This window comes from Echiichthys vipera (genome assembly GCF_963691815.1).
Source record: "Echiichthys vipera genome assembly, chromosome: 9".
Taxonomy (NCBI): domain Eukaryota; kingdom Metazoa; phylum Chordata; class Actinopteri; order Perciformes; family Trachinidae; genus Echiichthys; species Echiichthys vipera.
In genome coordinates, this window is record NC_139834.1 from 30,083,732 (window position 1) to 30,095,187 (window position 11,456).

The following is an 11,456-nucleotide window of genomic DNA, read 5'->3' on the forward strand; positions in this document are numbered from 1 at the left end:
TTCAGTTCTGTTGGTTTAGTAATTTACTTGATTTTAGCCACACACATGTTAGCTGTGTTTTGAGGAGGTGTGAGGCTGAAGCTGTGCAGATCAGGAATTAAAGCACAGATTATACTGCTACATCCAGACAGATCCTCTCCAACAGGGCCAGTCTTAATGGTCATCTGTGAATGGAGCTTAATATGACCCATATTTAAGTTTAGTGTTAAGCTGCAACCTCTGTTGGCCATAGTAATTATGGTCAGCTGGCGTAATATTAAGAGCTCCATAGTGCAATTATGGCAGGCTATCCTCGTTCACTGTTCGTACATATGACTACGCAAAGTAATTAAACTTAACCGTCTCCTTTTGTCGTCTAAACTAAACAGTCCCCTTTTGTCGTCTAAACGTAACCATCACCTTTGGTTGTCTAGACTTTAATGTATGTATGTTTTACAGAAACATACAATGCCAAAGTTAAATTATGGTTGGTTGGATGACAAAATAATTCAAATCAATTTGTGGCCTGATGTTGGCATTTAGAGAACTCTCATCACCAAAGTCAATATTCAGTGTGAATGTGTTCAGCAAATGTTAAAAAAGGAGATCCAATCATTTGAAAATGATACGTTTGAGCTTATGGTAGTGCTCTAGGAAAGGTCACAGTCTCAACATTGAAAGGAGCGGGAAAAAACAGCTGTTAGTTCTCCATGTATGTTACAGATAACAAAAGGCCAGAAGGAGGTGAACACATAACATCCAGAACCACACTATGACCCAAACTGTGGCTTTTACGAGTCTTTCCTCTGACGTCGGCCACCCACAGCAGCAGCAACACAAGGAGAAAGTAGGTTAATAAAGTGGGCTGCAGGTGAGCTGAGTGATGAAACTGGAGATGGGGAGACCTGGACCTGAAAAGAGGAGGAAATCCATTCTCACAGGAAAGGATTTGCTCAATTTACACTTGTGGTGAAGTGATTGACATCAGGACAGTAGAAACCCTACACACACACCTCTCACAGACCGAAACCTCACTTGTCAAGACTACACATTGATCGATGAATCAATAAAACACTAGAGGTGTCCCCAACTAAGAAAGGTTCATAGTGGAATCTGATTGGTCAGGTCTTGCCTGTAGTCGACTGATCGTGGAATCATTTTTTTTTTTGCCCCTGAAAGACCCTCTGATCTGGGGTGGAGCCATTGACATGAAGCAGACAGCGGCGGGTGCACGTGAGCTCAGCGCTGCGCGGTCACGCATGTCAGAGAAAGGGTTACTGAGAGATGTGATTTCTGATTTCTGATAGGAGCATCTTATCAAAAGTATTTGTTGTTAGAACATGATTGTGTTTTGTTTGTATGGTTCTTTGACAACAGCTGACGGTAGATTTAGAATTGTAGTTTCACTTTCTGTGTCAGACTGTGTCGGACTGAACGTCTATAATGAAAAATAACAAATGTGCAAATATTCAAATGAAGTTATGCTGATGATTAAACAGGAGCAGACTGTTGTATTTCTGACGCCCAGATAGATTTAAAGCCCAGCCAAGATGCTCTGACGGTGCTGGATCCTGGATAGTACAACTATGTCTAAGAGGGGGAGGGGGTTATTCCTGCACACTAAGGAGACGGATTAAAAGCACATGAGTTATTTTCACATTTTTAGCAACAGTATTTATTAACAGGCTTATATTTATACCCAAATAGAGTATTTACCATGTTTTTTGGGAGAAACCAAGCATCTATATGTCAAATCAGACATTCAGCCCCCCAGAGCCAGAATGGAATTATCCATAATCACATTTTGCGCATTTTGTGAAGGTTCGACTGTGAGATTGAGGCAGAATCAGGCTCCTCGGAGCGAACTGTCTAATAGTCGACTACTCAGGGTCACCCCTATAAAACACATTAGTTTATCATTCTAAAATGGAGCATTTGAAGTGGGTTTCTCTTGAACTTTTGGGGTAGTATCTTCTTGATCAAATGCACTTATTATAAGTTGCTTTATAAGCGTCAGCTAAAGGAGTGTAATATGCTAGTCAATCGACAGGAAAATCATTGATTGCTTCCAGTTACTCAGTTGTAAAGCTGCCTTCACATCGCCGCCGACAATCAGCCACGTCCACTCATCTCAATCAGGGCAGGCGGCAGCCGGAAAGCAGTTTTGATGGCACGATGGCAGGGGTATGAAGCGCTTGAAATTATAACCGTCCTGGGGACCATGAATGTCTGAAGCAAATGTAGTGGCAGTCCATCTGTTAGTTGCCAATATTTTCATAATTTAAAGAAAATGGCAAGCTCATGGTTTTACTGGGAGAAAAGTCTAAAATGTTTAGAATTCATCCTCTGGGAATAATGAATATCCCAACCAAATGTCATGGTAATCCACCTGATAGTTGCCAAGATATTTGAGCAAGTTAAAAAATGGTACGTTCATTGTAATGCTGGAATAGGATTAAAGTGATTGCAATTCATCCTCTGAGGACCACGGATATCAGAAACAAACATCATGGCAATTCATCCAATAGTTGCCAAGATATTTCAATAATTCAAAAAGAAAATGCAGATTTTATGATGTTGCTGCAAGAAAAGTCATAGTGCCATCAAAATTTTTAGGATTTATCCTCTGGGGATCATAAATATCTGAACCAAATATCATGGCAATTCATCCAATAGGTGCCAAGATATTTAATTTTTTTAAATGCCAAGCCCATGGTGGTGCTGAAAGAAAAATTTGTGTCACCAAACTCTTTAGGGGTCGTCCTCTGTGGACCATGAATATCTGAACCAAATGTCATGGCAATCCATCCAATCGTTGTGAAGATTTTTAGATACATTTTAAAAATTTATATCAAGGTCATGGTGGTACTAAAAGAAAAGTCAGAGGGTAACCAAACCCTCTGGGAATCATAAATATCTAGTAAAAAAAAATGGTACGCTCATGGTAATGCTGAAAGAGGATTAAAGTGATTAAAATTCAAACTCTTTAGGATCCATCCTCTGGGGACCATGATTTAAGATGGTGCTTCTAAGTGTGTTGTGTCGTGAGATGTCACCTCTATATCAGGCCTGGCCAACAGCAGTGAGAAGTTGATGCTGTCCTCTCTGGTCAAAATGGCCACTGCTTCCTCTCTGTTCTGAATATCCACGCCGTTAATCTAGAGGGGATAAGGGAAGGTCAAGAGATCGGTGACTTTATATTAATTAGTAAAAGTCACATCATACATTTATAAATAGTTGGAATAAGAAATAGAAAGTCATCACTGGTGCCTGATGGTGTTTTTATCACAGACTGTATAAAAGAGATGGACAAAGCTACCATAATGTCACCCATTGGATATGACCATAGTTCTGTCACACAGTTACAATGAACCATGATGTTTTTTTGGTTGTATACCGGGTGTAAAGACAGGTATGGTCCCTAGACGCCACTGCTTTTCAAAAATATCTCCATCTCTGTGGTGACGGCTGTCATGGGAACCTGTGCTGACATCATTCATCTACTGCCCAGTAACCATGGTGATGCCAGATAGCGGCCGGTCTATTTTTGTCACATTCAACAACTTCTCCCCCTAACACTGCCTTCCTAAGGTCGACATTCAGAGGGTCAGAGGATAATGAGCGAGAAAATGTCAGGAAGATAAATTTAATCACGGCCATATTTCATTGTCAAACTCTGTTAGAAAGAGCAGTCTTTAAACAAAATCATTGATTTAACATGGTATAAGAAAAGGTCAAGATCCTTATTAAACTCCCACTGACGGCTCCCTCTTAAAGTACACTTAAAATACTTCATTATGATACAAAATCAATCCAATCTATTAAATAATAATAAAAGCTTTAGGTAAAGATTTTTTTCTACCAGTAATTACAAAATGATAATGAATAAATGTTTATACATACATGTTTGTACACAAGTACTTCAAAATTCAATATGAGCCCTCCAGTTCTATTTGCCCCATTTGATTTAAGTTAAAAATAATATTTTATGACATGATAATATGACTTGCTTAACAGTTAATAACCAACAATCACTCTTGCAGTGACAATTTGGACAATGGATGTAGCCTCCCCGTAGAGGTCCGTTGTCTCAGCTTGATCCAATCGTCCTCACCTACGGGAGTCGCCATCTTGTCAATCTTTGACTCCTCCTCATTTCCTCTGACCAAAAAGGGCATGTATGTGACGTTGGGGGGAGGGAGATACGTCCATCTGAGTTACGTTTACCTCAGAGGAGAAGTGAGGGCCAGGGGCTAGCTGTCACTCAAGAAGCCACGCCCCTAATTATTCATAGACTTTAACCTCCAATAAATTAAAAACTAGCCTAGTACAACAGAAATTCATCCCCCTCAGTGTTGTCATGGAGATATGACCTAAACATGCAGACTAGAATGTTTTTTTGTACCAGGCCTTAAATTGGTTTAATGATTCTGTGAAAACGGCCTGTTTAACATGGGGGTCAATGAGAAACTGCTCTGTTATGAAACCTGCCCTTAGTGGACACTTGGAGGGCTGACATTTTTCGCACTTCCTGGTTAGATCAACTAGGAAATCGCTGTGGTGGGGGCTTAGAGATTACATACAAAGTCAATGCAAAGAAGTGAATAGGTGCAAATTTTCGGTGGGCGATGCTCATGAGGTGTAAGCAAATGATGGACACTGTGCACAACTCATTAACATCGCCCATCGAAAATCAGCATCTATTCGCTTCTCCAAACTTTTGAGAATCAGTAGTTGATCTGAAATGAAAGACTGGTGAAAGTTTACATCTGGGAGCAGAAGGGAGGCAGAGTAAAGTATTCTCAGTTGTAGGAGGGTGGAGCCTGCATTCTCAATTTCTCATTGGTCATTCAGGAGAATTTGATAAGCCCATCCAGTGTTTATCACTGAAAAGTGGCGACCCCTTGCATTGAAAAAACATCACTGTGGACATGTACCATTACTTGAAATCCTGACTCAAAATATTTGAACTAGAGAGGCAAGAATTGCGTGTCGTTAAGCAGACTTACGTGGCCATATAGCTGGGTTTCAGTCACATGATTATGATGACACGCAAAATTAAAAATGGCGAGTACATCTATTGGAAGGATTTAGGGCCAGTTTCTAGACACAGATACAAACACGCTCTCTCACTCACTCACTCATCTTCAACCGCTTACCCAGGATAGGGTCGCAGGGGCAGCAGCTCTAGCAGGGGACCCCAAACTTCCCTTTCCCAGGCCACATTAACAAGCTCTAACTGGGGGATCCCGAGGCCTTCCCAGGCCAGTGTGGAGATATAATCTTGCCACCTAGTCCTGGGTCTTCCCCGAGGCCTCCTCCCAGCTGGACGTGCCTGGAACACCTCCCTAGGGAGGCGCCCAGGGGGGCATCCTTACTAGATGCCCGAACCACCTCAACTGGCTCCATTCAACGCAAAGGAGCAGGGGCTCTACTCCGAGTTCCTCACGGATGGCTGAACTTTTCACCCTATCTCTAAGGGAGACTCCAGCCACCCTCCTGAGAAAACTGATTTCGGCCGCTTGTACCCGCGACCTCGTTCTTTCGGTCATGACCCAGCTTTAATGACCATAGGTGAGGGTAGGAACGAAGATTGACCGGTTGATCAAGACCTTTGCCTTCCGGCTCAGCTCTCTTTTCGTCACAACGGTGCGGTAGACGGCTGCAACACCGCCCCCGCTGCTCCGATTCTCCGGCCAAACTCACGCTCCATCGTCCCCTCACTCGTGAACATGATCCCGAGGTACTTGAACTCCTTCACTTAAGGGGTAAGGACTCATTTCCTACCTGGAGAAAGCAATCCACCGGTTTACTGCTGAGAGCCATGGCCTCAGATTTAGAGGTGCTGATCCTCATCCCAGCCGTTTTTTAAATCCACTTTTTACGGCATTGTTCCTTGAGCTTTTTATATTTCTCACCTTTGTGAAAACAACAATCTTTTGTAAAAATCTCTTTTCCTTTTCTTGGGTAGAACGAGCAGCCGTACACTACATAAAACATGGGCATTTTCATGGCAGATCTTCAAGCTACTTCACTTCTTGCCAGCCATCTGAATTTTGCGCTTTCGCGATTCGATGCATGTGACGTCACATAAAACCAAGCTATTGTATATGTTTCATATGGTAGATTTGTTAGAAGTCCACTGTTAAATGGGTCTCTTCTCACCTTTCATCAGGGTGGTTATTGACATTGTCCATTTTCCAAACCAATCAAATTACGAACAATGTCCCCAAAAGTACAAGTTAATAATATTTTTTTAGGTTAAATAATTTAATAAGTATGCTCCTCAGGCTGATGAGTTTATGTTGGAGGATCTCTTTAAACAGAAAACAATCTTCTTATGGTTTCTATTGTGTGACAAACAGAGCTGAACAGTGCGGTGGTAACCCAGGGTGACAATGTTGTCTCCCCCTCCATCTCTGTCTGTCTATTTTGAGGACTGCACTAACTGGGTTGCTGACAGCACTCTCTCTGATTGGACAACACTGTCCCAGAGGGTTCTAAGTATACATTTACATAGTTTGATTAGAAACTATTTTCAGCCCTCAGAGAGCCGTTTCATTCAGCACAAGGACAAGTTTGTATTTTCAGTCTGCAGGAAATGTACTATAATTCACCCTGAAGGTCAACATTCAATATTTATGAACACAGATTTTTTTTTTCATCATTCGGTGGCTTTAAATTAATTGTGGTCATTTAGAAAAAAAGTCTAAAGATTGTCCTGAGGGCGAAGCTAAAAGAGAAGTCATTAAAATCAAAAGGACCTTCACAAAGTGGAAAAATTTGCTCCAATTCTGGGAAAGCAAATGTAGATTCTGTTGTTGCTAATTTAATCTACAACACAAGTTACTCTGCATCTCTCCAGAGTTCTCCAATGTTTAGCAAAAAGTTCAGAAGCACCAGTTTGAAAAAACCTTATTTCAAGGTCCACTTATTACCTTTTTTTTTAAATGTAATTTTCTGAATTGCATTACCATAAACCGTATCGTTGCACTAGCAAAAAATCACTGCAATGTTACACAACAATTGTAATTTTCAGAATGATGCCCAGTACATGAAACACTGCTCAAACCTAACTCTAATCCAAGTCAAAAACTTAACACTGCAGTGAAACATTATATTTTATTTGTTTTTGATTCATGACAAAACGTTTGTGTTTTTGCACCTGTAGAATTCGGTCCCCCTCTCTGATGCGTCCATTCTTGGCTGCTATGCTGTTCGGATTAACCTAAAGTTAAGTTGGAAGAAAAATTAAGATAAACAAAGCTCTTAAGGAACAGATAGATGAACCCATGAATTGAGAAACAGATAAATTAATAATGACGGTAAAAACTGGCTGAATGGATGGACAGGACAGTAATTGGATGGATGAATGATTCAAAGGATAAGATAATGAATAAAGTGATTAATTGATGATTGTAATAAATAAATCAATACAGGTGAGGGGCTGAATGAAGAGAAAGATGAGTGAATTAATGAATGAGAAGGACTACCACCTTTATGCGCTATATTTATGCGTCATGCACAGATTTCATTGCATTATTTCCAAGGTTAAATGAGCTAGTGAATACAGGGAGAGAAGGAGCATGATGGGACGAAGATAAGATGAGTGTCACCTCTCCAACATAAATCCCAAGATCCTCCTCGTCGTCCGTCCGGTAGCAGACTGTCAGACCAAGCTTCTCCTGCTGACTGGATTTGTACAGCTCCACCTCCTGGAGGAACATGGGGAGAAAGAAATGGTCTTTTGTTGTCTTCTGACCAGAACGTGGCTCCGCAAAGTTCACCTCAATACAGTGAATTAAAGCTGTCCTAATTATCTGTTCGTTCATATAACTACGAAGAATAATGCACTGTAATTCATAAGTAACCCACGTATTTATTACTGCAGAAATGACGTCCTGAACACAGAATGAAGTCAGGTGACGTAATAGCAGAGCGCCAAAATCCCCGTAGGGACGACGGTCGGGGTGGAAGATGTGTCCAAAACACAGGACTTTGACCTGGAGGACCGGTGTTCAAGTCCTGGAAGAACTAAGACAAACCACCACCGTTATCTGATCTGAACCAAGTCCTTTAGAGACTAAACTCAACCGTCACCTTTAGAGACTAAACTTAACCGTCACCTGTAGTGACTATACTTAACCATCACCTTTAGTGACTAAACTTAACCTTCACCTTTAGTGACTAAACCTAACCATGACCTTTAGTTTCTAAACTCAACAGTCACCTTTAGTGACTAAACTTAACCGTCACCTTTTGTCGTCTAAATCTTCACCATTTGTCGTCTAAATCTTCACCATTTGTCGTCTAAACTTAACCTTCCTCTTTTGTCGTCAAACTTAACCGTCGCCTTTTGTCGTCTAAATTTAACCATCACCTCTTGTCGTCTTAACCTAACTGTTACCTCTTGTCGTCTAAACTTAACTGTCACCTTTTTGTCGTCTAAACTCTGTTAAACCAGAAAATATCCTTTGAGTTGCGTTTTTCTTGAAGGTTTTAGTTTTTATTTAGTTTCATTTTACTAGAAATATTTGTATCTGCTTATTTTCTTTGGAGTTTGTATTAAAGCAAGCATTAAAGACCAGTTCAGACTATAAAAGACAGGAAGACCATCATTGTAGCAGCAACCAGCGTATCTGGCTTCATCTCGACGGCATCGAAAGAAGAGAGGAGGTGATTTACAGAGGAAATGAATGATGTGATTCGGGGAAGAAAAAGAAAGTGGGACAATAGGAAGTCATACAGGGAGGGTATAATAATGGTGGAGATTGTAGAAATTAACGAGGGAGGAGAGAGAGAGCAGAAGAAAGAATGAACATGAATTAGAAAAGGCAGTGGAGGAAGTGGTTTAGGGAGAACGGGAGGTCTCTTTGGTGTACGGGCCAGAAAGAACAAAAACATTTCCACTGTGCTGACTTCTTTAATGACCGAGCTGGTGTTTGTCTTGAGCTCAACACAGCGGCCCTTTAGACATTTGCTAACTGAACCAGGAGCTGCTCTTTAAAGGCCAACACTAGTCTGACCATAGAAACATTCATTGATTACATTGTTAGTGTGGACAGCTGTGTTGATCATAATATCTACAGCAGAAAAGGCAAAGCTTCCGTCTCTCCCTCATGTGACGTACGATGCAAAGCCTCCTCGTTTCAAATGCAGATGAAACCAACCACTTTAACACTCTGTTCATCAAAATGAGCATAACTCAAAAACTAACAAATGTACAAAGTTCAGATAACCTATACAGTCAGTGCGTTTACATGCACAGCAGTAAACCGAAAATGATCGGAGGTTCCCCTCATAAACATGAAGGGATTAAATTGGAAAATTACGGAGTAACTCTTCCTCCGGTACAGTAGTTGGCGCCACCAACATACAGCTGCTCTGAATATGGTCAGAATGAGGACAGTAACGCGTCTTCTTTGTAGAAATATTAGTCGGCATGATGTCACTGCCTAATCGTCACTGCCCTCATAATTTCATGCGTCCTTTACGGTAGAATGGATGTTGATCAAAAAATCCTCTAGAGGGCTCAAATTCAAAAGTTACTCCAATGAAGTTTGACAACAACAAAGATTGAGACGATGCAGGAGATAGCCGTGCTGCGCCTGTCGAGGAGGAGGCACGATGGCGGGCGGTGGTCTATGAGACACTAAAGACGTCCCAGAGTGTGGACGGAGAATTCCACACGTTGGTTTGACAGATGAGACAAAGTAATGACCAAAGTCTCTTTCAGTATTTCAGGATGTCCGTCAGGGCTTCGATGACTCGCTCACTCCTGATATTCACGCCACTTTTTTGTGTCCGGTGCCCGACACTGCCCCCATTAATTTCTGGTGGTACTGAAAAGTTTGGTAATGAAAAATGAAATGTACGCAGAGTACGGACAGAAGGCTCCGCCCGTATCCGTATGCCTATCTAATGTAGAGCATAAATGAGCCTTAAGTCCAATGATTTTTGCCTGTTGTCTCCTCTTTAAGGGCTGTGTTGTTGAATGAATGATTGAGTCTCTGGTGGAAGGTGATGCGGCGGCATACTCACCTCATACTCCAGGTCGTCCTGACGGTCCACCTCGTGGTTGGAGACGTCGAAGTAGTCGTCGGGGTCGTCAAACACACAGCTGGAGGCAGAAGGAAAAGATCATCATATTATTGATTTCTCAGTCATTATTCCTGACCCCCAGAGGGACAACAGGTCAAGACGTACAACTCATTGATCCCATATGGTCCCACGAGGTGAGGGAGGGGAGGAGAGGGGGGAGGTGGAGGAGGGGAGGAGGAGCCGCCTCCCCTGCTGCTGTGGTGCGGATGATGCTGGTGGTGGTGACCTCTGCTCTTCCCCAGCGGCACGATGTTCTGGAAGCTAATGTCCGTCTGTGTGCCATTGTCCACGCAGTCTGGGATCGCAACCATGGCAACAGAATAGATGGAGCCGCTGCCGTTACTGCTGCACACCAACGTACCTGACGAGGAAGAGGAGGAAGAAGATGATGGAGGAGGAGGAGGAAGAGGAGGCCGAGATAGGGGAAGAGGAGGAAGAAAAGAAGAGAAGGATGAGAAGAAGAGGAAGAAGAGAAGAAAAAGAGGAAGAGGAGGAGGAAGCAGAGGTAGAGGAGGAAGAGGAGATGAAGAACAGAAGGAAAAGAGGAAGAGGAAGAAGAAGAGGAGAAGGAGAAATAATAGAAGAGGAGGATGAGAAGAAGAGGAGGAGGAAGAGGAGAGAACGAAGAGAAGGAAAAGAGGAAGAGGAGGAGGAGGAAGAAGATGACGAAGAAGAGGAAGAGGGTTATTGACACAACTGAAGTTTAAAGTGAAGCTGTGAAGACGTGTTCTGGTGTGTCCCTAAATGAACAGCTGACACGACGTGTGTTGAATGTTTAATATTTCTGAATGTGCTCTGGACACACATGGGCACCTTCGCAGAGTCATATCGCTGCAAAATCTTTTTTTCATTCCACTTCAAAACTTCACTGTATCACCGTCATATCGGGAATCTGTGAGTTTTTCCTCTTTAAAAGAATCACAGACACAGAGGGGACGGGAGTGATGATGAAACCATAAAGCGTTACATCAGAAAAGACGGCGATAACACAAAATCATTTGATATTCAAGAAGTTAAGAGATAAAAGAGGAGACGAGCGTAAAACGATGAAAGATGTGACAGCTGAGACTGGATGGGAGGAAGAGAAAAAAAGGAAGTTTCAAAGATCTTGGAGGAGATGTAAAGAGGCAAGAATATGGGAAAGACAAAGAGGATATAAAGGGAGGTTAGTAGTAAGGAAGAGAGGATATTTAAAGATGAGATTGGTAAAAAAAAAGAGGACTCCCGTCTGAGCTCAGAACTTGAAAGAGCAGAAAAAGTAAGAGGAGGTAAAGCAGCGACTGAAAGGTAGATCTGTGCTCATGTGTTGGCTGTCTGTGGCGCCTACCTTTTCTCCGGTGACTCTTGCGGACCGACCCGGGCTGCTGCAAGGGCTC

General features: G+C 42.2%; 1 protein-coding gene across 1 annotated transcript in view; it reads right to left on the minus strand.

Moving 5' to 3' along the window:
• Window positions 1–11,456, minus strand: part of LOC310952297 (PDZ domain-containing protein 4-like) — a gene marked incomplete at both ends in the record, with an annotated part of 59,708 nt that overhangs the window by 17,448 nt on the left and 30,804 nt on the right. Inside the window, 6 exons of the mRNA XM_083920870.1 lie at window positions 3,036–3,137; window positions 7,145–7,207; window positions 7,596–7,694; window positions 10,021–10,099; window positions 10,186–10,441; window positions 11,408–11,456. The exon at window positions 11,408–11,456 is cut by the window's right edge and continues 54 nt beyond it. Coding sequence (XP_083776996.1) covers window positions 3,036–3,137; window positions 7,145–7,207; window positions 7,596–7,694; window positions 10,021–10,099; window positions 10,186–10,441; window positions 11,408–11,456 — 648 coding nt within the window. The remainder of the gene's footprint in view (window positions 1–3,035; window positions 3,138–7,144; window positions 7,208–7,595; window positions 7,695–10,020; window positions 10,100–10,185; window positions 10,442–11,407) is intronic.